Genomic DNA, 27432 nt, shown 5'->3' with positions numbered 1-27432 from the left:
CCAATCAGTCATGGAGGCTTGTTCACTATACTTCACCACACTAGCCACTGCGGTATGGTAAAGGGGGTATGGGCAGCTGTGGCTAAACGTGACACTCCAGGCTACCGAGTCCATCGTGCAGCGCGGTAAAGACTGCCCCGCCGCTCCCTCACAGTCCACGTGAGCATCTCGCACTCCCACAGGCCCCACACGTAGTGACAGCGACATCGCACTTCCGCACGAGCTCATCCTTCCCTGAATGCGGTGGTGGCCAGTTGCCTCACCTGGCGTCGGGATGAACCGCCGAGGGGGGCCCCTGGTGCATTCCGAGGAAGTGGGGGCGGCAGCCGGCGTCTGTGGCCGGGTACCCCCCCGGTGCGGCGTGCACGGTCGGTTCGAGCCGGCGAGGGGCCGGGGGTCCCTGCGCCACCACCGCCGCCGCCGCCGCTGCCGCGCGGTGCCGTGCAATCGCGACGCACTGCAGCGCGTAGCCGTTGCTTCCTGCGAAGGCGCGGGCGCGGTGATGGTGGGAGGTGGTGACGGTGGGATGATGGTGGTGGTGGTAACGGTGAAAGGTGGTGGTGGGAGGTGGTGACGGTGGGATGGTGGGATGGTGGTGGTGGTGGTAATGGTGAAAGGTGATGGTGGGAGGTGGTGACGGTGGGATGGTGGTGGTGGTGGTAACGGTGATAGGTGGTGGTGGGAGGTGGTGACGGTGGGATGGTGGGATGGTGGTGGTGGTGGTAACGGTGTAAAGGTGATGGTGGGAGGTGGTGACGGTGGGATGGTGGTGGTGGTGGTAACGGTGAAAGGTGGTGGTGGTGACGTTGGGAGGTGGTGGTGACATTGCGAGTTCGGTGGTGGTGGTGATGGTGGAAAGAGGAGGTGGTGGCGATTGTGGTGATGGCAGCAAGGATGAGGTGCGGTAGTTAAGATGGGGTAGCAGGAAAAAACAACAGGGGTGAAAAGAAAGTTATTCCAACAATGGTTCGTAACGTGACCAACACACCCTTTGTGCCATTTTCGAGAAAATTAATCCAAAGGGCAGATTAGTTTTTATTAAACGTGCCGTTGGCATAATTTGCCAACAATTGCTGCACTCTACTTGAGTCGAGTCGGTGTTTACTCTGCAGAAAGGGAGAAGTGACTCCAATAGGGTTTTTTTGCATGCAAAGAAGTTCGCACTAAAATAGATCGCAGAGGAGGGGTGGTTCGTGGGACTCGCGATGGCCACGTTCGAGCGCTGAGTCAGCGCCGCTGTGATCCTACGCTCAACCCTAGATGACCATCTGCGATAAAACTGGGCTGGTGTGTGTGTGTGTGTGCAGTGAGTTTCGCGGTCTCGTTCTGTTTGCCGGTGACTTTGGGGGAAAAGACAAAAAGATCCCACCCATAATGTGACATTTGCATTTTCTGTCAATTCATTTGACCCCGGTTCAAATGGTGAAAAGTATAAAAACGAAAATGGACACACAGCAAACAGCTCTTTATATTCTTTGGTTGAGGCGGTGTCACCGAGTGATGGGCGAGGGAGGCATAGCAGAGATACAGCGGCGTGAGCTGTAGTTGCATTTAAACGTGTTTTAAATCCACATTGAGTCATTTTGTGAATTGTTGTTTCATTGAAGTTGGTTAAGTGGTGTCATCTTGCAGGGGATTTTCCTGGCATAATCTGGGTCCCATGATAATACGACTCCGATCGGCACACAAATGGGATTCGGATGCCAAAAAAAAATGCAGTACAACAAAATAACAACAAATGCCCGTCAGAAATATTCATGCTGGTGGTATTGCGTGATCACCATCAACAATGGTCAAGACATCGCTGGATGAAGAGCACCACCTCTTATGTAATATCCCATACATAGTCTGCACGTGGAACTAATTTAATCGCTCTATCTCATCCTTGTGCAGCCTCGGCCACGATCCATTCCCTCGCAGCCTCATCCGCAATCCGCGCCGTGTCTTCGGAGCGGCTTCGTTCGTCGTCGCCTGCGCCTCGTCACTAACCGCCGGCTCCATGGTGGCACCGCACTGACACCGTGCCCTCGGGGCCCCCCATCTCGACAGAGGCCCCCCACCCCCCCAGGAGAGGCGAGGCGTGACGCTCTGTGCCCCCTGCGACGCGCTCTGCCCTAATGCTGCCCCCACCCCCCTCCCCACGACAACACCGTGCTGCTAACGAACGCTGGGGTCTACCGAACGCTCCGGTCTTTGTGTTGGTGTTGTTGTTCTTGTTGTTGCCACCACATTTTTGTTCACGCTGTTTTTTGCGAAAGTGCTTGCTGCAGGCGGAATGAGCGGCCACCTTCGCGCGCGTACGGGTTCAAGTTCGCTATAAGTGTGACATTAATGATGTGTCGCACGAGACAAATGACACATCTCGATTTAAAGCTTTCGTGACTGCAGGGATTCATCTTCTTGATCCTTTCGGTAAAGTCACGTAGAAGGGAAGTAATAAAATAATAATAAAAAAATATAATATTATTATATTATTTTATTATGTTTTATTTTTATTATTTTATTACTTCCCTTCTACGTGACTTTACCGAAAGAACCAAGAAGAAAAATGACACATCTTTAATGATTTCCCACACTTCTGATTAGCACGGTGGGCTATGCATGGTACGATAGAAGTTCGCCATACATACACATGTAAGCTTAATACGTAAAAAATGCACTGAATAGTGTTTTTTTAATTGCATTAATGTTTACTGGCGTTTTCAATGAACTCATTTTCCACCTGATTTTCCACTCGGCGATCAATGCAAATGCAGCCGTCGCCTCTTCCTACATCATCATCGTCATCGTTGACAGGAGCCAGAGGTGACTGAACTCCTCAACACTGTCGGTTCGACAGATGCACCCATGGCAAGGCACGAAATGATGCTCTCGCTTAATAAAGACAATTTAACGTTGCGATGTGTTGTTGTTGTTGTTGTAAGAAATAATTATTATTCGACCGTTGCCATGCCGGCTCTGGCCATATCCACAAAAGCCAAACGACTTGTGGATAGCAACATGACGTCTTAATACAAGTGAGGGGGGGGGGGGTTATCTTGGCCGCAGAGAATGAAACAGGGCAGGGCCGATTCCGAGCACACCAAAAAGAAAGCACTGGGCGATCGAGAAACTCTCCCCCCCCCACCCACCTCGCCTTTTACAACGCGCGTTACGATGTTACGCGGACGCCGGATACTCAAAAGGAACGCTCATTAAGTGTCGCGATCATTCACAGTGGGGGGGGGGGGGGGTTAGAAAGGGGGGTGCAAGCCCGCACACGAGGCACGCAGCGATGCTCAACTAAACCTCGCGTAAAAAGAAAAAACAGTCTTTGCGCAAGCTCGTCGCCTCGCAAGTCCGCGTACGCTGACATACTGCGCTGCAAGAGACGGCGCACATGTAGAAGGTTAGCGTTGTAACGGAGCGTGGATTAATAATAAATAGTTTATTTTCAAAATGGTACTGTTCGTTAAGAGCTCACAAAGGCCCGTACATGCAAAAATGTATTTGGTGGGAGTGTGGGGGGGGGGGGGTGTATATTCTCGCATTGCAGATGCCGGAAAAGGTTGAACTTGAACTGAACCTGAACTCCTTTTTGCACCGTACGTAGCCAACCGTTCTAGATTTGAAAATTAATTGATGCAGCAAATCTGGCTGTGACGGTCCCACCTGATGACGGAGACTTCTGTTGCCTCCGAAACGTCGTGATTTTATTGTTTTATTTTATTAATTTTAATTTCATTTTTTACCTACGTGACTTTACCGAAAGAACTAAGAGTACGTAGCCAACCGTGTTCATCGGAGTGTGCGAGATGATCGCCACGACAGTTGCCCATTGTCAGCGGAGTGCACTGGGCACTGCTCTCACTCCCATTCCTCGTCGCCAGCAGCACACACACCAGCTGCAGCCACACCAGCAGCACCCACACCAGCAGCACCCACACCAGCTGCAGCCACACCAGCAGCACCCACAACAGCTGCAGCCACACCAGCAGCACCCACACCAGCAGCACCCACACCAGCTGCACCCACACCAGCTGCAGCCACACCAGCAGCACCCACACCAGCAGCACCCACACCAGCAGCACACACACCAGCTGCAGCCACACCAGCAGCACCCACACCAGCAGCACCCACACCAGCTGCAGCCACACCAGCAGCACCCACACCAGCAGCACCCACACCAGCTGCACCCACACCAGCTGCAGCCACACCAGCTGCAGCCACACTAACAGCACCCACACCAGCTGCAGCCACACCAGCAGCACTCACACCAGCTGCACCAACACTAGCAGCACCCACACCAGCAGCACACACACCAGCTGCAGCCACACCAGCAGCACCCACACCAGCAGCACCCACACCAGCTGCAGCCACACCAGCAGCACCCACACCAGCTGCACCCACACCAGCTGCAGCCACACCAGCAGCACCCACACCAGCTGCACCAACACTAGCAGCACCCACACCAGCAGCACCCACACCAGCAGCACTCACACCAGCAGCACCCACACCAGCAGCACACACACCAGCAGCACCCACACCAGCAGCACCCACGCCGGTTGCCCTGGCCGAGAGCGCGAGACACGCACACTGTGGGCGGTGGCTCACAGTGTGCGTGCGTTCGCCACTTATCGTACGTGCGTACATTCAGAGCACACGCGTGCAGAGTCACCAAGTACTACCCTCCACCCTGTATCGCTCTAGCCGTAGCCCTACAGCCTGTACCACGACAGTAACAGTCATGCTCCTTGTATGTACGTTGAACTTGTTTCGCACCGTACGTGGCCAACCGTACAACTTGGAGGTGCGGGCGGGTGGGCTAGAACAACAAAACTAAACACAAGAAGCAGTTCTAAACAAATTCGTTTTTCAGTTTAGATGTAAAAGCGGAAGAGCTCCAAGTGGCCTCCTTGTTGCGGAGGTTCACGGCTCTCACCCAGCCGCCGCCCTGATTAACACTGCAGGTGTATCGTATAAAATACAATTCTCGACGTCTGCTTCACAGGGCACGTTTTAAAGATCCCGTGAGGTCATTTGTAGCAAATGTCCATTGTGTGCCGGTGTCATGGTCCAAATTTGCCAAACTTCGTTTTATTTTTAAAATTGCACCGCAGATTACTCAATTTGGATCACGCGCGGCGATCGTCACCCCCCTTCCTGCGAACACTCAGCAGGACCCTCTTGGCCCATAACAATGAGATTTCGGCCGAGGCTTCGTTGGGTGAAAGGAGGTTAACACAAACCTGTCCTCGTGCGCCATTTAGTTCCTGCCGGAAGCCCTCCGTTGGCGAAGGGTGGAACCGTGTCCTAATAATACCTCTTGCCCAGGGCATGATATTAGCAGCTGTCACTGGTTATTATAGCTCGCGGTGCTTAATGCGGTCATTACTTCTAATTAGCGAAATGCATCTATGATGCACCAGGGTGACGTAAACTGCAACGTATAAATAATAATACGCTCGATGTGTTTTTTTCTGCTGGGATTTTTTTTTTAAAACAACCAAAAAAAATCCTGCTGCGTTTTTTTAGTTTTCCCTGCTGCGGCCACGGATTCAAACGTCGCCGCAGCACCGCTCTGGGCCGGGTTTTCTCGGCAGCCTCGTGTCGCTTGCCGTTGTTGTTCCCCCCTCCTTCTCCTCCTCCTCCCTCCCCCCTCCCCCCGTGCGTTACCCCGACAGCACCATGGTGGCATCGTGATCCTGTCGTCCCGTGTTTATTCCCGGCTGTCCCCCCAGATGTGTTTTTTTGTGATGGTGGAGGGAGAGGTGAGTGGGAGGGGGTTGCAGCCGCCCCTGCTGTTGCGCGCTTTAAGCAGGGAGCTTTTAGTGCCATTGCCTCGATGTCAATGGGAAGCGATGATTGCGTTGGTAATGACGGGTCTCCGCTAAGTCGATTCGGCCTCAAGTGTGTACTCGGTGCGGTGTTTAAACATCAGCACTGGGGAGACAAATGCGGTTAGTCGTGGTTCTGGCCACAACACCCTCTCACTTGACGCGCTGGTCTTAATAGGTGATCGCTAACAGCACTTGCTCGTACAGTCTTTGCGGGATGCACGGGAGGATCTTTGTCTTTGTTTGTCATCTCAAATTAGTGACCTTTAAAAAAAAACCTGTGCAGTACATTGTATGGTGTATGTGCATCATGCCAGCACTATCAGCAGTGGTAGCTATAGTTAACATATCTATGGTTTCTAAATTACTGTGTATAGAATGACACGGTCTCCCAGATCGTAAGTGAAGCAATTCTGGTTAAGTTAATCAACTCTCTTCCCTTCAAAAAGGATTCCTACCCGGTGATTTAAAAATTTCAGTTGCGTTAGTTACGAGGTCACTGACTTTAAGTGCTTTTGAACTCTGCCCTATGCCGCTAAGATGTATTTTATGGGAATTTAAGTTACCTAAAAACATTCGTTTAAATGTTTCAGTTTGTTCTGAGTGTTTTGTGATTTTGTTTCAACTGTTAGCGTATGTGTTTTACTGTAACTAAGTCTCCCTTAAAGGAGAGTGTGTCTCACGTGGTTTTAATGAAGTTACCGACTGAACAAATACAAAGGTATAGGCCAGTGAATAATAATAATAACGACGACAAATCACCCTCATTGCTGGAATCCGCATCATGAATTGTAATCGTGATATTAATGCAGAGAGCTGATGCGCTAAATGAATGAAATAAAACGATGAATTCATATTTCCACATTTCTCTCCATTCAACGTTTCCCCGAGGTCCTCTCCAGCCCCAGAGGAACCTCCCCCCCCCCCCCCCACTAAGTTTATCCCTTACCGCTTTACCACCCACCACCAACCCACCCACCCCCGATCTTTTCCCCAGGGGTGCACGGTGCGAGCGATGTATAACACAGAGGTAGCACGACAACAAATTACCAGACACATCGCGTGTGTACGTCCATAGCTTGCAACCAACAGGGCGCGCGTGCGCGTGTGTGTGTGCGCGCGCGCGAGATTTTTCCACTCACAAAACGAAGGGAGAAACGAAAAAATGCATCGGGCTGCGGGAATCTGGTGTGTGTGCGCCCAGCGGTCTAGATATTGTGGTGCGTGCGTGTTGAAATGAAACGATGTCAAAGTGAACTGTGTTTTTATTTGACCAGGTAAGGCCCACTGAGCTGTATAAGCTCGTTTTTAGAAGCGCTCTCGCCACAATTGATAGCCCATCGAAGTGGCTTATGTGGAAACGTATCGCAGGCAAACACTCTAAACGCACGTTGATTCGCGTGACGACTACGGGGGAGAAGAGACACGCAAACACGAAATATACAGCAGCAGGCATCGTCAGCGTCGGGATTGAATCCACGACCTCCTGTATTCCGGGCGAGGCAGATAACATCTCGCCACCGCAGCATCGGCAAGAAAGGAGCGCGCTCTTTATGAGTGAACCTGAAACAACTGGCGAGGTGGTAAAGTCGCAGTGAAACCTCGGCAACGGACGCTGTCTCATTGTGAACACAGCGCCAAAGTGTAGCGCGCCTGTTGCCCACGTACGAACGCACGCACGCACGCACGCGCACGCACGCACGCACGCGCGCGCTCGCTCGCCCCCTCAACTCCCTCCACCGGCTCACGGCCCTAATTTGAAGTTATGCTTGCCTCTGGCAAAAGTTAAATGAAGGCAGATTTACAGTGGTCACTTTTGGTTTCGTTTGACAGAATTATTATTAAAACAATTGCAAAGGGATTTTTTTTCTTAAATTAGCCGGAATTAAAACAAAGTATATCTCAGATAATTGGGGTCTGTGGATTTGTCCAAGCTACGGTTATGTTGTCGTTGTAGTGCTGAGCGCTTCTGCCAGGTGCTCGTTACCATTGGGCATGCGAGATCAGCTGCTACGGGATGGATTGTAATCCTAGCTGCGGCGATTGAGAGACAAAATTTTAGGGTCAACCCCAAGTTTGGAGTGGAATCAGTTCAGCCATTCCTGCTTCATTCCCAGCGCTCATTTGTGCAAATATCTCACCTGGACTTCTTTCGACTGCACAGTGATTGATAAAGATTTCTTCGAGTGCCAAAACCTGTGGCACCACCGCCTTGAATGAAACATATCTAGGTCAAGGTGTTCTTTGTCGCCAAAGCTTATCGTGATTGTCTTGTTGGATGTTCCTGTTTCCCGTGTGTGGCGATTTCAATGTCACATCACGTTTTTAGAGCCTCCGAAACCTGTCGCGCCGGTGTGCAGCGCTCCGTCAATAATCGATGGTGACGATGGCGATGACGACGGAATCATCCCCCCCCAGCGAGTGAATCGAGGAACTCGATCTTGCCACCCCCCGTTCACACCCGAGGCTTGGGCCACAGCAGAAGCAGCCACGAGGTCGCTGACTTCCCCCTCCCCCTCTCATCCCACGCCTCCCCCCCGCAGTACCCCCCCCATCCCAGCTGAGCCTCTACTCCAAGTCCCTCTGCCTCGCCGAGATCCCAGGTGTTACACACCGACACCAGTGCCCCTCGCTAGCGGATTCGTGCAAACGTCAGCGCCTTCAACTCATCGCTCTTGTAACGATTTGAGCCTAAAGCGCCGTGCCGATGATGCCCCCCCCCCACGCTCGCGCCCAGCGTCCGCCCCGTAACACGCAAATGAGGTCGTCGTTGTCGTTGTTGTCGTTGTTGTTGTAAAACTAAAGAAAGAGCCGCCGTCGTTTGGCGTTTGAATCGTCGTGAGGCCGCTGTACAAGCGGCGTTGTTACGCGGGCAGGAACTTTTCAGGAGGTGGGGGGGGGGGGCACCGGCGTTATGGGCGGTGTTGTAAACGCTGCCCCTTGACGTCTGTTAACATAACAAACGCTCCGTATGTCGGCACACGCGCCCGGTGTGTTGTTGTTTTTTTATACGGCGCAGGTGCAGCACGGTCGGTGGTTCGCACCGAGACGGGAGTCGCGAAGTGCGTGAGACTTCCATCGACAAGGCAACAACGTGCTCGCAGGAGATCGTCTAGCAAGTCGCATCCTAGCCTACAACACAGGATAGAAAGTTGCTTCCTAACCTACAAGACACTAAAGCGAGTATCTTCCTAATATACAAGATCGTCTAGCGAGTTGCATCCTAGCCTACAACACAGGACAGAAAGTTGCTTCCTAACCTACAAAATAGTCTAGCGAGTATCTTCCTAACATACAGGATAGTCTAGCGAGTATCTTCCTAATATATATGATAGTCTAGCGAGTATCGTCCTAACCTACAAGCAGAAAGTTTGCCTATTTTTCGCGTCGGTGATTTTTTACTAAGCAATACAAATATGCAAGGAATTGTCCAAATATTGTAACAGCATCCTCTTGAAAATTAGGATTGCCATTATGTCTTTAAAACTAGAAGTTACAAATAATACTACAAATAAACTTAGAAATGAGGATAACTTCTGCTGTCACGGGTTTTCTCCGGAAGTGGCTTCAGGTGGACGTTATCTATTTGAAAATAATGTGCTCATTTAGACAAACGCCGCGTGGTTCGAATTGAATGAGGAAATTCTGCACCAATGTAAGAAATATGTCCATCGCAAAAATATCCATCCTCTTGTGCATTAAAAAATATCTGCCTATATGTAAATACAAAGAGATACTTTACGTAAGAAACAGGGATGTCCGCACGGTGATGCGAACACGCAGATAAACGAACATTTATACCGATTTCTCGAATAGAAATCTCCATATTCTTGATGCAATGGTCTGTAACTCGCACGCCAAGGTTGGATCCAAGCAAAAAGGAAGAACAGCAAAGTCTTGGAACACAGCAAAGGGGACTCCGAGTCGCAGCACTTTCCTCTCTCTCTCTCTGTGCGTTCCCTATGTCGGTGATGTGCACGTCTTCTTCGAACGCTGGGGAGCCGAAAAAGCCCTCTGCACCAGCGTGGAAGGCACCCTCTGAAGCGCTCGCTCGTCACCGCGGCGTGCGCAATGACCACCACCACCACGTGACTTTTATTTCGTGTTGTGCGCGCTGCATTTAGCGCCACAGCGCGTGGATTTATAGCGATTATGTGTTTGCTGGTGACTGTGTATTTAATATCGGAATCGGCAAAACAAGTTGTTTAAAAAGTCAAACAGTCTGTGCGTTCCCTCGGAGCAGGCACCAGTTGCTCGCTTCCAAAAACAAAATGGTACGAGTGTTAACGGCGCATTTATTTATTTTTAATTAAAGGATATGAATTTGCTTGTTGTTGTGACCACGTTAAACTCAGCGGCAGTCCTCCCACTGGCTGAGACTACAACGAGTGGCACGCTGGTGCTCGCATTCGAGAGGGCCCACGAGCAACGATAGTTTTGTAAAACGGCTTTTGGCTGTGGCTCCTCTCCGGGCGTCTGTCTCGTTCGAGCTCACAGCAGGGACGCCAGGGCTCGCTCGGGCACAGGGAGCGCGCTCCGAGCGGCCGTTCATCTTGCTCGCATTGACGCTTCCGGCACGGGTTTGTCCACGCGGTTTTGTTGTTGGTGTGCTTGATGTTGTTGTTGTTGTTTTTGGGTTCATCTCCCCGACGTCCTGTCGCACGCTCGTCGCACTCATCCGCCGCGACAGTCCGCGGGGCCCTTTTCGGTTCGAACTTGTTCAGCGGTTTTTTTTCTTTCCGAGCGGCAAGTCTCAACATTCTCAAACCCCCACACTGCCCGCCCCCTTAGCTCTCATTAGCCACGGACCATTAGGCCTAATGGGATTGGTGGCACTAATTAGCGGTTAATTAGGCAAACAGCGTCCGGAGCGGATTGTGGCAAGGATCGTTGACCAAAACGGCACCCTCTGTTTGGCTGGTGGTGGTGGTGGCCGTGGCTGTTAGGGGGCTGTCACGGGAGTGGGAACGCGGTGAGGAGTAGGGGGGGGGTGCCAGGCAGATGTCGAGGTTCGGTTGCTCCCTGTTGCCCCTGACCACCCCACTAGCCCACCGGTGCACGGAGGGGATTACAAATAAACAGAGCCGCCTCTGTGGCCTCTCACTCGGTTGTTTATGCGCCGGGCCTCAAGGGGAGTCTCGAAGTTTTACAGCGATGATATATATTCATTTCGCCGGCGATACATTTATTATTAAATGTCGTGTATTCGTTGTGCGCGTGTCGATGCGACATGAGTGCGCGGTGCGTTTGTGATCGTGTCGATACGTGTTTGTGCCGCGCAGTGGTGATGTAGTGGTGAGTAAACTGCTTAACCATCTCCGCGACCTGAGTTTAATTCTCAGTCACGGTTGGATGTATGTTGAACTTCTTTCACACCCTACGTAGCCAGACCGTGCTAATCTGCGGTACATTAATCAGAGGTGCGGGAAATCATTGGTGAGTGATTGCTGAATTGGTGCGGAGTCTCCATCTACGTTTGTTCAGCATTAAAAGAATGTGTGCGAGTGTGTGTTGTTTGTGTGTGTGAGAGAATCAGCACTGGGAAGACAAAGGTGGCCAGGCTTGAGTATGACCACACCGACCCCGAGAGTGCAGTGCAGCCCTTAATAGGTGCTCGCACACAGCAAATAGTCTGTAAGGGGGTATTTGTCTTTGTTTACATACGCCAATGTATTTATGAGTATTTCTGCCCATAAATCTTGTGCAATGTATGTGACCGCACTGTGTGTTAAGTATTCCAAAGTGCGCACGTGTGCTGCCGTGTGAACTGATTTAAACAAAACCTTGCGGCTTTCTCGAATTACACCACTAAATGAAGCTGTCAAATTGCCGAACGCGTTACATATATTTTATTTTACATTAATACATAATGCTCCATATTATGGAGTATTCTTTGCTTACTCCTTGTTATATTTAATTTGTATAAAAAAAAAGTAAAGAAAAATAAATTGAGTAATGGCATGTTAAGTTGTAATACTTTAATCGCGGGGGGGGGGGGGGGGGGGAACGGCGGCGCGCTGCGCTCGATATCTCGCGGCGAGTGATACCTGAACCGGTCCTGGACTAAGAAATATGATGACTACCACGGCATGGAAAGGTCTTCGTAGAGCAGTGGATGGATCGAGGGTGTCAAATTAATCACAATTAGCGACCAGACAATTGAACCGCGTCCGTGTGGAAGTGTGTCATGCTGAAAAGGCCAACGGTGAAACCTCATGGATTCGATTAAACTGTTTTTATACCACACAAGTGAGTGGCGGTGCAATTGATGACATTATAAATAGCTCAACCAAATGAGGATAAATGAAAAGAGACATCAACTCCATCACCATTAACACGTTCCCCAAACGTGGATAATATTCTGGGCATATTCACTGATCGGGCTGTGAACAGGAGAATGAGCATTGCCTCAATGCTCAGCAAATTATCACTCTGTTTTTTTTACTTTGTGTTGTTTTGATGAAGACTCATTGAAAGCGAATGCTGTGGCACCACTGCCTTAAGTGAATTTATCTCTAGGCTAGGTAACCCACCTTGTTGACGCTTATCGTGATTAATTTTTTTTGGGGGGGGGGGGGGGTTCCTCTGACCGCTGTGTGACGATGTCGACGTCCAATCACGTGTAGGGCCTCTCAAGCCGTCGCGCACGTGTGCGGCGCTACGTAAATAATCAACCTTGTGACGAAGACGACGATGGGCTACGTCATTATATTCCCCGAGTGAATCGAGGAGCTCCGACTCGGTCCTTCCACCATCGCCTTGCGCGTCACACCGAGGCTTGGGCCACAGCAGATGCAGCCACAGGGAACTGACACCACCCCACCTCCTCCTCCTACCCCCCCCCCGCCCGCTGGGCCACCGCTCCAGGTTCCTCTGCCTCACTGAGGTGTTAAACGCCGATTGCGCAAGTGACCCTCGCTCGCGATTTCACGCATACGCCGGTGCCAGCCCCCTAACGCCTCGGACAAACGGAGGACATTAATGTAACGCTTCACTCTACTTAGACCTCTCTCCCACGGGGTTTCAAGTTGTTCCCGCGCGTTGCCGGGGCACGATGCTCGACGTTTCGCTCTCCCCCCCACCACCACGTGCCGGGGAGCTTCTGCGGGGACTTGAAGAAATGAAGAGGCTCTCTGTGTGACACGCGGGGCGAAACGCTGGACATCGCTGCGAACGACACGCGGCACGATCCCAAAACCCACATCGGGAAGAGCCGGGCGGCACAACCGCGAAAAACCAACGCAGCGCTCTTGCATGCTCTTTCCTCGTCACGGAGTAGGGGATTTCTTTAAAACGTGGAGTGGTAATAGGTTCAGCATCCTTAGCTCCCCCCCCCACCACCCCTCTTCACAGTCTACCACCAACCTGGCATTCCGCGAGGAATATATATATAATATGTAATATAGCCACTAAATAAAAGAGCGTGGGGGGAAAAAATGACCTTTGCTTATTTTTGGCAGCACTGAATGATTTGCGGCTGTGAGTTTGGCTCGCCGCTCGTTTTTTGGGGCAATAAGGAAGGCACTGTGCTTGGGCCTGAGAGCTTTTCAGCTCGAGTGTTTGAAGCGAAAAAAAAGAACGAGGAACGTTTTCTCTCCGTTGGGACCCGGGCGGTCCAGCTCTCTAAGCAGCCAGCGAAAAGCCATTAATTGTAAGCATTTTCCATGGGGGACCAGAGACGGTGGCGCTAATACTCTTTGGAAGTCACGGCGCGTCGAATGGCCCTCACCTTTTCAAACGCTGTCGCGCAAATTTTACACGCCGTTGGAAAATGTTAATTTCAAATAAGTGGCAGATTAACGAATATGAGGTTTGCATTTTGTATTGTACACGATTCCGCGGTGTTTTAGGAACGTGTCCAAAACCGCATTTGCGTAAACAACCGCGAAAATTGTGGAAGAACATAACGTTGAGTTTTTTTCCAGCACACAAGGCCGCATTCACTCTGAGATCCCAAAACATTAAATATTTCTTTTGACTCTTTTTTTTTTTTGCCCCCAAAAGTCGAGGATTCGCTTGCATCAAGCAAATGAAAACGTGGCAAAGCAACACAAATTTACGTCGTGAACCCAAATTTTTTGCCGCCGTGTCGGGCTGCTCGAGAGAACGGCACGGAGAGGTTGGGCCCTCCACTCGCCTCTGCCTGTGGTGGCAGAGGCCTCGTGTCCGAGCTCATCTAGGAGGTCCACAAGTTGCCGGGTTAATGAAACAGAACTCCACAATTTGCACAATCGTGTGAGCGCAACTCACGGTTTGTCATTCGGAGGCGAAATGTTTTTTTGTTGTTGTTGTTTTGTTAATCATTTAGGGATTAGTCGGTGGCACACAACACGTTTCTTTACATGCTCGAATTAAGTATTATTAGTCGCTTTGAAGGGCAGCATTTGATTATTCTACTTTGGCGATTGTCTCTCTTTTTTTAGTGCGATTGAAAAGATGGATATGCTTAAAACGCACTACTGTATTTCACGTTCTAATAGCTTCACCCTAATTACGTCTCTCCTTTCTCCGCCGTTGTAACTGCAGGGTTCTGTCAGATCCATTCAGCCGGTTTAAGTGACGCGTTATTTCATTCCGCTGCCACGGACGATGTTCTCAGGGCAGCAGAGAGCACTATGGTAACAGCTGCTCGGAGAGGCGTCTCTGCATTCAGGGCACACGCGTGCAGAGGCACCGAGCACTCCCCTGCCACCCTGCACAGCTCTGGCCGTACCCCTACGGCCTGTAACCCCGACAGCCACATCCCCTTGTACGTGTGCACGTGTAACGTCTTTCGCACCCCGTACATGGCCAACCGCGCTAATCGGAGGCGCGGAGGAAGGACAACAAACTAAACGCACAAAAGCAGTGATACAGAAATTAGTTTTCAATCGAGATGGTTGGGAAGTGCAGAGCTCCAGCTCCCGTCTAGTCATAACCACGACGGCCTGTGGCTGTCACGGATGTACTTCTCCAGTGCCTTCCCCTACAGCCTCTACCCCTCCACCCTGTAACTCCTCTCCAGTTGGACCCCAATTACCACGTATTCCTCCACCTGTACCCCAACTACAATGTATCCCTCCACCTGTACCCCAACTACAATGTATCCCTCCACCTGTACCCCAACCACCATGTATCCATCCACCTGTAGCCCAACTACAATGTATCCCTCCACCTGTAGCCCAACTACAATGTAACCCTCCACCTGTACCCCAACTACAATGTATCCCTCCACCTGTAGCCCAACTACAATGTATCCCTCCACCTGTAGCCCAACCACCATGTATCCCTCCAGCTGTACCCCAACTACAATGTATCCCTCCACCTGTACCCCAACCACAATGTATCCCTCCACCTGTAGCCCAACTACAATGTATCCCTCCACCTGTACCCCAACTACAATGTATCCCTCCACCTGTAGCCCAACCACCATGTATCCATCCACCTGTAGCCCAACTACAATGTAACCCTCCACCTGTACCCCAACTACAATGTATCCCTCCACCTGTAGCCCAACCACAATGTATCCCTCCAGCTGTACCCCAACTACAATGTATCCCTCCACCTGTACCCCAACCACCATGTATCCCTCCACCTGTAGCCCAACTACAATGTAACCCTCCACCTGTACCCCAACTACAATGTATCCCTCCACCTGTAGCCCAACTACAATGTATCCCTCCACCTGTAGCCCAACCACCATGTATCCCTCCAGCTGTACCCCAACTACAATGTATCCCTCCACCTGTACCCCAACCACAATGTATCCCTCCACCTGTAGCCCAACCACATTGTATCCCTCCACCTGTAGCCCAACTACAATGTATCCCTCCACCTGTACCCCGACTACAATGTATCCCTCCACCTGTAGCCCAACTACAATGTATCCCTCCACCTGTAGCCCAACCACCATGTATCCCTCCACCTGTACCCCAACTACAATGTATCCCTCCACCTGAACCCCAACTACATTGTATCCCTCCACCTGTACCCCAACTACAATGTATCCCTCCACCTGAACCCCAACTACAATGTATCCCTCCACCTGTACCCCAACTACAATGTATCCCTCCACCTGTACCCCAACCACAATGCATCCCTCCACCTGTACCCCAACTACAATGTATCCCTCCACCTGAACCCCAACTACAATGTATCTCTCCACCTGAACCCCAACTACATTGTATCCCTCCACCTGAACCCCAACTACAATGTATCCCTCCACCTGAACCCCAACTACAATGTATCCCTCCACCTGAACCCCAACCACAATGTATCCCTCCACCTGTACCCCAACTACAATGTATCCCTCCACCTGAACCCCAACCACAATGTATCCCTCCACCTGTACCCCAACTACAATGTATCCCTCCACCTGAACCCCAACCACAATGTATCCCTCCACCTGTACCCCAACTACAATGTATCCCTCCACCTGTACCCCAACCACAATGTATCCCTCCACCTGTACCCCAACTACAATGTATCCCTCCACCTGTACCCCAACCACAATGTATCCCTCCACCTGTACCCCAACTACAATGTATCCCTCCACTTGTACCCAACTACAATGTATCCCTCCACCTGTACCCCAACCACAATGTATCCCTCCACCTGTACCCCAACCACAATGTATCCCTCCACCTGTACCCCAACTACATTGTATCCCTCCACCTGTACCCCAACCACAATGTATCCCTCCACCTGTACCCCAATCACAATGTATCCCTCCACCTGTACCCTAACCACAATGTATCCCTCCACCTGTACCCCAACCACAATGTATCCCTCCACCTGTACCCCAACCACAATGTATCCCTCCACCTGTAGCCCAACCACAATGTAACCCTCCACCTGTACCCCAACCACAATGTATCCCTCCACCTGTACCCCAACCACAATGTATCCCTCCAGCTGTAGCCCAACCACAATGTAACCCTCCACCTGTACCCCAACCACATTGTATCCCTCCACCTGTACCCCAACCACAATGTATCCCTCCACCTGTAGCCCAACCACAATGTATCCCTCCACCTGTACCCCAACCACATTGTATCCCTCCACCTGTACCTCAACCACAATGTAACCCTCCACCTGTACCCCAACCACATTGAATCCCTCCACCTGTACCCCAACCACATTGTATCCCTCCACCTGTACCCCAACCACAATGTATCCCTCCACCTGTACCCCAACCACATTGAATCCCTCCACCTGTACCCCAACCACATTGAATCCCTCCACCTGTACCCCAACCACATTGTATCCCTCCACCTGTACCTCAACCACAATGTATCCCTCCACCTGTACCCCAACCACAATGTAACCCTCCACCTGTACCCCAACCACATTGTATCCCTCCACCTGTAGCCCAACCACAATGTATCCCTCCACCTGTACCCCAACCACATTGAATCCCTCTACCTGTACCCCAACCACAATGTAACCCTCCACCTGTACCCCAACTACATTGAATCCCTCCACTTGTACCCCAACCACAATGTAACCCTCCACCTGTACCCCAACCACATTGAATCCCTCCACCTGTACCCCAACCACAATGTAACCCTCCACCTGTACCCCAACCACATTGAATCCCTCCACCTGTACCCCAACCACAATGTAACCCTCCACCTGTACCCCAACCACATTGAATCCCTCCACCTGTACCCCAACTACAATGTATCCCTCCACCTGTACCCCTCAACCCTATATCCCTAAACCTACCACCCCTACCTAGGCCCCTGAACCTTACCCCCCCCCCCCCCACTACATAGCCCTCTTTCTTGTACTAATTTTTGAATTTGTTTATACATTTTTACAAATTTTCTTGGTAGTAGGGGCTTTCATTTGCTTGGTAGTAGTTGTACATGGGATTTAGTGCTGCTATAAATAATTCACGTACAGCGTTATGGGATGCTATTAGCATGACTGACGTTGTATAAAATGAAAGTATCATTATAACACACACGGTTTCCACTTATTCTCCATCAGTCCTGCGCTCCTCTGTGGTTGGCGATCCCAAATCATAGGTTTTATTTTAATCAACAAGTAACTTTAATTTTATAATGCCCCACGTTCTAATGCAGGCACCAAAGTGCAATGTTGCTGTGTCTGGGGCACCTTTGTCAAGATAGGAATGGGCTGAATACAAAATAAATAAAACAATAATATATTGTAAATCGTTTTCAATAGGTTTGAAATGTTAACTGAGATATTAAAACAAATGTAACTTTCACTTTGCTGGTAACGTAGACGAGACTTAAGACGGTTAGACGTGCCCACGCCTAGACTGACATTGAAGTGTGGGAACCGATTTCCAATTCAAGAAAATTTATCTCAAATTTTCTGCCTTGAAGACTAAAGGAGCAAGTGATGTTAGCGACAACCTAATTAAGGCCATCTTTGTCGTGTGGCAGGACACGCAGCTCTGGAGGTGGTCTCTGTCAACCGCTCGCGGCGATGTGGAGGGGATGGGCAGATGACGAACCTTCTTGTTGCTGACAGCATCGTCTCGTTAGATGGACCAAGGCCACCTGAAGCATGAGGGGAAGTTGATAGTGTGGCCAGCGCCACGCTCGGCTTGCCTCGATGTCCAAACCGAGATAGTTTTTTTTATGAACTGCACCAGGTACCCATTTGAGGTTCGATAAGCCTAAAGGAATCAGAATCTCTAAATATACCGGTGGAAATCCGATGAGCTATTAAGCTCTTTTCTACAGATGTCCAGTATGTTTCACAGATTTCCAGCAAGCCCAATACAGCACACATTCAAGTACGACTGCCAATGATGTACAGGCTATATGGCGAGGAATCAAACCCAAGTCTCTGAGACTGTTCCAAAATACGCTAACCTCTCTAGTGCCACTCCTCGCTGTAAGCACACACACACACACACGTCCTTATTGACGCATGTCATCACAATCACAAGACCAAACAAAAATATGGCGAGCAGTGGGTGCTTCCACGTGTTTCTGCCTGTCACCCCCTCTGGTCAAGACAACTGTTGGCTGCTGCGGTGTGGTTATACTTTTCCCTGAAATGTCTTCTGCATTCAATCTTTCCAGCTTATTTTGGAATTAATGCAAAAAAAACCGAATCCAACTAAGTTCGTACAATGAGCCCTTTGTCGAGAGCATATTATTCTAAATGCGTGTGCGCCTGGCGTCGCTGATTCTTTGCCCGGCGATTATTCGACGTTCGGCACAACTCTGCGTTTGCCAAACTTTGGGGCTTAATTTAAAGTGGTGGTGGTGGTGGAGAAGGCGGTTCCTCTTTTTCGTAACCCCCATGTTTCATGACGCTGTGTTTGCTTAGTGCATGTTACGCGGGCTTTGACACGCAGAATGACACGCGGCAAACGCCTGTTTCACGTGCGCGCAGCTTCTCCGGCCTGCACACGTGCGCATTTTGCGCATGGGTTGGCAGGCATTTGGCAAACAATTAAGCGTTGGGTGTATTTTTTTCTTGCGTTTAAAGAAAAGAAGAAGTGCTCTTTCAGCAAAAGTAAGTCCTCCTCCTATCCAAGCAACCAACCAGGATAAAAGCAAACTATGAAAACTAAATCTTTTATTTTAAACTATTAATCTATTTTTATTTTGCCAGGAAAGGCCCACTGAGCTAGCAGGCTGTCTTTCCGAAGTGACCTGGCCATAAATGATAGCTTAACGAAGTGACCTATCATGTGGACATTTATACCAACCAAATACTCTAAACGCACGTTGATTCTAAACGTGGAGGGAAAAAAAAACCGGAGGACCCGGAGATAAATCCACGCGACCACGGGGAGAACACGCGAACTCCAAATATAAAAGCATCGTCAGGGTCGGGATCGAACCCACGGCCTCCTGTAACGTGAGTGACATTCTTCTCAAATCGACGCCACGCAGTGCTGGCTCAAAACATCGTTGCCTACAATTGACCCACAATGCAACGCTTTGTTGCTGCCCGCCCGGCACCGTGGCCACTCACTCACTGCCACGTGCGGCTGCTGCCCGGCACCACCGCCAAAGTAGCAGCCGCAGGATTTCAGCCGTAAATCACGCCGGCGTTCTCCTGCAAATAATTGACTGCGATGGAAATGAGGTCGTTAACTTCCCTAAAGAGTGGCAGTGTAAGCACCGGCTGGCACTGCGTCGCCTCCTCGCGGCGCCAAACTCTCCACCTGATTTGCCAGGCGGGGTATGGGAATGTAATGCGATGCTTCGTGTGTGTACGTACGTGTGTGTGTGTGTCGTCGTGGGGAGCGGTGGTCTAGTGGTTAGTGCGCTGCGCTACGAACCCAGCAACCCGAGTTCGATTCTCTTTCACGGCCAACACCAGTGACGCTTATCTGAACCTGTCCTGGGCCTTCCCTAGATCGACTCAGCCTCAAATGAGTACCTGGTGCGGTGTGTAAAAACATCGCCACTGGGGAGATAAAGGCGGTCGGGCGTGGTGCTGGCCACGCACCCCCTCGTGTACCGTTCCGGCCTTCATAGGTGCTTGCTAGCAGCACTTGCCTCAACAGTATTTTCAGGCTATACGGGGGATCTTTGTCTTTGTATCCAGGTCAAACCCCTGCTGACTTTCCGGGGAAATTTGGTCATAGTCGTTGACTTTTTAATGCTTTAATTATCATGCTACTTTCGACGATATTAATTTATCTACAAACATTTGGTGACACTAAAAACAACATTGAGATTCTCCCCCTGGGTGCCTCTGGAGCACGTGCCAGTCTCCTCCTGCGCGAGCTCCCCGACAAGCGTTGCTTTGAAAAAACAAATTGTGTTTTGTTATTTTAACGAGCGAATCGCTTTCTAACACAGAGCCGCACGCTCTTTGCCGATCGCGGAGACTACGAGGGCGACGCCGTCCCCACACAAGGGGGGGTCGGGCTTTATCGCCGACGGGGGGGGGGTCCACGGCAGAGCGCAGCCGAGCGGAGTGGCTCAGAGCGACCTGGAGCGGCGGTGCGACGGCACGGAAAGGGTTAAAATCGAAATTTGAGGACAGCGCTGCCCGACGGTAGCGCCGTGGGCGACAACTGAAGCGAGACATTGTGGGCGCTGCCAGGGGCCTGTCGCTGGCAATTTGCGCGCAGGGTTAACACGCGTCACACCGCCACGCGTCACACCGCCACGCGTCACACCGCCACGCGTCACACCGCCACGCGTCACACCGCCACGCGTCACACCGCCACGCGTCACACCGCCACGCGTCACACCGCCACGCGTCACACCGCCACGCGTCACACCGCCACGCGTCACACCGCCACGCGTCACACCGCCACGCGTCACACCGCCACGCGTCACACCGCCACGCGTCACACCGCCACGCGTCACACCGCCACGCGTCACACCGCCACGCGTCACACCGCCACGCGTCACACCGCCACGCGTCACACCGCCACGCGTCACACCGCCACGCGTCACACCGCCACGCGTCACACCGCCACGCGTCACAACACGTGTCACTCCACCACGCGTCACAACACCACGCGTCACACCACGCGTCACACCACCACGCGTCACACCACCACGCGTCACACCACGTGTCACACCACCACGCGCGTCACACCACCACGCGTCACAACACGCGTCACACCACCACGCGTCACACCACGCACAAAGTCGCCGAGTGTTGTACGCGCACCAGAAGAGAGAGAGAGAAAACTAAAACATGTTTTTGTACGTGAAGGCTGTGCGGCAATGCGTGTAACGATCTGGCTGGAAAGGGCGCGAGCTAATACAAATAATATTTGCAACATTTCGAACTAAAAATACGTCATTTGTTGTTCGTGATTTGAAGCGGTGCATACTTTTTTTGGCTGCGAAAAGTGCAGTCGTTTCAACGGCTCGCCGCGCCTTTGATGTCGTGGCTTACGAAGTGCGATTGGAGACCGATAAATGATTTGAGCGGAAGGTGTGAAGTTGCGCCACGTTGCGCTCGCAGCGTTACCCCTTGCGGGAACGTGGCCCGCCAAACGGAACGCGTTCAGGGCGTGATAATCTTCGGGAATCGGCACGCACCGGAGTTGGAAGTCAAATCAACTCTCTGCGATTTGTTATTGAGAACGTTTGGAAATGTCTACGCGGATTATTTCCCATCCGCATTCCTCTCTACCTTTTCCTTCATCCAGAAGTGTATTGACAAAAATTATGTAATTAGTTGTATTAATATTCAAAGTGTGTTTCCACATTCCCAGTGGCATATTAGTTTCAATAAAATATATGTATTTATGTTTTTTTCTAATTATACATTTCCTAACACCTTTTAAGTTTCACTCGTGTAAAGAGCGTTTGTTGGCGCAAAGGGAAAAGCTGGAAACCCAGTGCGAGTGAAATGCGCGTTGTAAATACAGCATAGAGTGGTGGGTGGATGATTGGGTGGGTGGGTGATTGGGTGGGTGGGTGGGTGATTGGGTGGGTGGGTGGGTGATTGGGTGGGCGATTGGGTTGGTGGGTGATTGGGTGGGTGGGTGGTTGAGTGGGTGGCTGGGTGGTTTGGTGGGTGAGTGGGTGGATGGTGGGTGGATGGATGGATGGTTTGGTGGGTGGGTGGTTTGTAGGGTGGGTAAGTGGGTGGGCGGATGGGGCTAAAAACTCTAAATTGTAAGTCAATGGTCGTCACCGGCGGTGGTTTTCATTCAGAGTTCCAGTTCAGCAAACACCCATGATCTTATATATATAAAAAATGCCCATGCGTGTGAATTCAGTTAAGTGAATCAGCATACACTCGTAGGTTGGAGGTTGACCTACAAGCGTAGGCAGTAGCCCGCCCACAGTTTGATGCAGCAATGTGTACAATTAAGCGGCGGTGGCCGCAGCGTTCACTCGAGCTCACACTGCGGGTGAGAGCCAGTGCAGAACGCACGACGGGACGAAAACCGATCGCACCCCTTTCTCATTTAATCTCGTGTTTAATATTTACTTAAACTTTTGTTTTAACATTGACTGTGTCCGTGCCCCATCCTGAGTTCTTGTATGCACCCTCCTCTCCCTTCGCCCCCCCCGCACCTCTTTAAACAAAGGTCACGTGGCAGGCCCGGCTCATGGGCTGCGTTTGCCGAGCCGCCGTTGCGTCGGAGCATTGCGAGCTGGACGGCTCTGCACCCACGGCTGCCGGCCGTCGTTTTACATCGCACGACCACCCCCCCCCCAAGTCCTAAAGTCCCGAAGCCCCGCAACTTACAACCAACCAAAAAGGCAGCCCCTGCCCCCCACCCCGCCTGCTCACGACCGCCGCCGGCCACGTGAAATTGAAAGGATGACTCCCTGCAGAGCTAGCCACCACCCCCCCCCCCACTGGTTCAACAATCCCTGGATATATCGTGAGTAGTAATTGTGCCTTGTAAAAAAAATAATAGAAAACAATAAAAGAACTGCATTTATTGAGCTATTTAAGTGGAGTGTTTAACAAGAAAAAAATACAAATACCCGTTGCGTGACGCATGCAAGTGTGTGATGGGGCCGGTTGTCTGGTATTGATCAGAGGTCCGATTGAAAGCAGGTGGAGAGGTCTTGCTGTGCACGTGTGTGTACGTGTGTTTGTGTGTCTGTGTGTAAGTGCGTGTGAGTGGGGAGCGGTCGTGTAGCCGTTCGCGCGCTGCGCTTACGAACCCGGCATTGATTCCCGCCCACGGCGAACACAGGTGACGATTATCTGAACCGGTCTTGGGCCTTCCCTAGGTCGACTCAGCCTCAAAATGAGTACCTGATGCGGTGTGCAAACATCGGGCGTGGTGTTGGCCACCATCCCCCTCGTGTACCACAGTGCCGGCCTTCATAGGTGCTGCTCGCTAACAGCACTTGCCCTAACAGTCTGTTTTGTAAATAGGGGGGATCTTTGGCTTTGTGTGTGTGAGTGTAACAACGCCAGACAGCAGGACGCACATGGGCCCGTCTGTTTGCTATACGAGATCTCGTTAACGGCACACCCCAACTCCTTTCCGTTCTCATTACATATTTTCTGGAGCCGTTTTAAAATTCGCTTTTCTCTCTTTCTCACTCTCTTGCGCCTCCACTGCTAAGCGTGAAGAGGCTGCTCGCGTTGCACCTTCCGTCGGCTTGCTCGCAACGAGAGAGACGTAGAGAGCGAGCCACGGATATCCAACGGGCGGAGCAAACTGAGCAGCGGTGCGCGGAAGAATCAGGTAATCCGATGAGCTGTAAAGCGCTTTGTCCACAGATGTCCAGTGGAGGCACGGGGTAAGAACGTTACAACAACAAACAATACATAAACACCACGACAGGAGTGTAAAGTACAAGAAAGTTACAAACAAATCACCCAAACGCAGACAAATAAAAGTAAACCATGCCCATCCTACCAGACAAAGCCCACTGAGATATTCACTTATTTTTCAAAAGCGACCTGGCCCACACGTAATGATAGCTCAACAAAGTGGGCCCGTCATCATTGGGAACCGTGGATCGATGGCACGACGCGCCACGCCTTTTTGTTTGTACTTTATTTACACTTTGTACGTATATTTAAAAAATATATATATAGAAAGCTGTCTTATTCTTGGTTATTTCGGTAAAGTCACGTAGAAGGGAAGCAATAAAATAATAAAAATATAAAACAAAATATTAAACAATATTTTATTTTATTGTTTTCCTTCTACGTGACTTTACCGAAATAACCAAAAATATGAATCCCTGCAGTCACGAAAGCTTTAAATCTTGTTCGATACAAATTAACGGAAGAAAATTATCAAATGAATCATCTCTAACTTGTCCAGACATTAAACCGAGTCGTTTCTCTCTCTCTCCCTGCATGCCTGGACACTTTACGTATTTACATTTGACCTAATACTTCTATAAACATACAGATTTTTTTTATTGTTTTAATTTGTGCCGTATAAATATCGCCGCAATATGCACCTTTGCTAAGCGAGAGATTGATATGACCTGGCCGTCGAATAAACCCCTCGAGTTGCACCTTTGAGCTATGATCCCCGTTCCACGTTAAGTACGTTGAACTTCTTTCGCACCGTATGTAGCCCACCGTGCTCATCGGAGGTGTGGGGTAAGGACAACAAACTGGACGCGACCCCTCCTCATCGCCCGGTCGCCACTCAGCAGTCACTCCACTTCGCTCACAACGCAGCGCTCTCATATATATATGAACTTGATCGAAGTAAATAATTGCTTAAACCTTTCCAATCATAATAAAAAAAATGTTCGTACAGTCAAACCCCGGTTTACGCCGGGGATGCGTTCCTGAAAGGTGCGGCGGCAAATATCGAAACGACGTTCATCAAAGCGATTTCCCCCACCCTCCCCACGATAGCATACATCAGTGCCGACCTTATTAGAGACCAATTCACACCTCATTGGTCACCCCGTACCCGTATAAATCCCAACGTTCCTCCTACAAAAACCCATCACAAGGGAGAAACACAAACAAATAGACAAAATAATGGTGCCCGTATTGCAACGGCTGTAAGCCGTATGGACGTGAAAACTCAATTAGCCTGTACAAGAATACGGGATAACCCTATGGGTTGACATGTATGCGATAGCTAAATAAAGACAACGGAGGTTGATGGTGATGCTGTGTCAATGGGCCCATCTTCATCATCGACGAACCCACAACGCTACATTAAATCACTAAAAAAATACTGTACTCAACACTAGCGTACAGCACTAAACTTGAAGACAAATTATACGAGGTACAATAAGATACGGTACACTACGTAGAAACAATCACGAATACTGTACACACATAAAATATTGTACTATACAGTAGGGTACATTTCTTTGTGCGTGACGCAAAGTGGTTCATGCACAGCGTTGTGGGTTGAGGCGACGCAAATCGAGTAGCGGTGTTAATAAAGTGACGACGTATGTGCGAAACGACATATAACGAGGAGACGTAAATCTGGGTATTATATAAAATAATAATGATGATGTAAGAACACTCCTGGTGCTGATGATGATGACGACGGAGCAGATACTGGCAGTGGTTAGGAAGTAAGGCGTGGGTTGAGAGTAGGTGGCTTAAGTGGACTTTTTGTTTGAATGATTAAGTTCCTGTTGCAACCAATGTGGGGATAAAAGGTGGATTGTGAATGTGGTGCAATCAAGTTGGCATGGGTTGTCTTCAAAGAAAACAATAATGGTTCTAAAACTTTATCAACAAGACACTCCATATCACAGTGTATATGTTACACACGGACAGCTAATACTGGTAATCCATGCTGTACCTACTTAGAGCAGCATGCCCTGCAAAGGACCTCTGCATCGGGACATCGTTACATGAACTGCCCGTTCAGAATCAGAACATTTATGTACACAGGAGGAATCCGATGAGCTATGAAGCTCTTTTCCACAGGCGTCCAGTAGGGGCATGTCAGAACGTTACAACAACAAACAACACGATTGGAGTGCAAACTATAGGAAAGGTAAACAAATCACTTTAAAAGAAACAAATTAAAGTCAACTATTTATATATTTTTGTTATCTTACCAGGTCAAGCCGACTGAGCTATTAGCTTCTTTTTCAGAAGCGACCTGGCTATCACAAATGATAGCTCAACCAAGTGGCTTATCATCACGTGGGAATCTAGCGCAGCAAAATCATAAAAACAACAACAACAATAATGATGATGATCTGTTAGAAGGGATTATCACGCGCAGGTGTGCTCGCACATCCTCATCATCAGCACGAGGAGGAGGGGGGGTAGACGTGAATTCGACGAGGGCAAGAAGCAAGAGCACAGCCGCTTGAAGTATCCCCCCCTAGCCCCCCCCCTCTAGCCCCCCCCCTCTAGCCCCCCTCTAGCCCCCCCTCTAGCCCCCCCTCTAGCCCCCCCCCTCTAGCCCCCCTCTCTAGCCCCCCCTCTAGCCCCCCCCCTCTAGCCCCCCTCTAGCCCCCCCTCTAGCCCCCCCTCTAGCCCCCCCCCTCTAGCCCCCCTCTAGCCCCCCCTCTAGCCCCCCCCCTCTAGCCCCCCTCTCTAGCCCCCCTCTCTAGCCCCCCCTCTAGCCCCCCCCTAGCCCCCCCTCTAGCCTCCCCCTCTAGTCCCCCCTCTAACTCCCCCTCTAACTCCCCCTCTAGCCTCCCCTCTAGCCCCCCCCCTCTAGCCCCCCCTCTAGCCCCCCCCTAGCCCCCCCCCCTAGCCCCCCCCCCTCTAGCCCCCCCCTCTAGTCCCCCCTCTAGCCCTCCCTCTAGCCCCCCTCTAGCCCCCCCTCTAACCCCCCCTCTAGCCCCCCCCTCTACCCCCTCCCCTCTAGCCCCCCCCTCTAGCCCCCCCCCCCCACTGGGGACGAGCGTGCGCGTGGAGGTGGCGGCGTTAACCACGTGGAGCAGCCATCGCGTCAGAGGCCGCGACCGCTCGTCAGCGACATTCTTCTGGGATCGCGGAGCAAATGGGTGACGAACATCGGCGGAGGCAGGGTTACGCGTGAGCACATCCACTCCCGCGTGAGCCCATCCACTCCCGCGTGAGCCCATGTCCTTCCGCGTGAGCCCATCCACTCCCGCGTGAGCCCATCCACTCCCGCGTGAGCCCATGTCCTTCCGCGTGAGCCCATCCACTCCCGCGTGAGCCCATCCACTCCCGCGTGAGACCATCCACTCCCGCGTGAGCACATCCACTTCCGCGTGAGCCCATCCACTCCCGCGTGAGCCCATCCACTCCCGCGTGAGCCCATGTC

The 27432-nt window shown here is 50.9% G+C and overlaps 1 protein-coding gene across 1 annotated transcript in view; it reads right to left on the bottom strand.

Moving 5' to 3' along the window:
* LOC144941132 (zinc finger protein GLIS3-like) overlaps positions 1-27432 on the bottom strand; it is a 76244-nt gene that overhangs the window by 37567 nt on the left and 11245 nt on the right. Inside the window, exon 3 of the mRNA XM_078867658.1 lies at positions 264-480. Coding sequence (XP_078723784.1) covers positions 264-480 — 217 coding nt within the window. The remainder of the gene's footprint in view (positions 1-263; positions 481-27432) is intronic.

The sequence above is a fragment of the Lampetra fluviatilis genome, chromosome 24, assembly GCF_964198595.1.
Source record: "Lampetra fluviatilis chromosome 24, kcLamFluv1.1, whole genome shotgun sequence".
In the NCBI taxonomy this organism is placed as follows: Eukaryota; Metazoa; Chordata; class Hyperoartia; order Petromyzontiformes; family Petromyzontidae; genus Lampetra; species Lampetra fluviatilis.
This window is presented reverse-complemented; position numbering and strand designations above follow the sequence as displayed.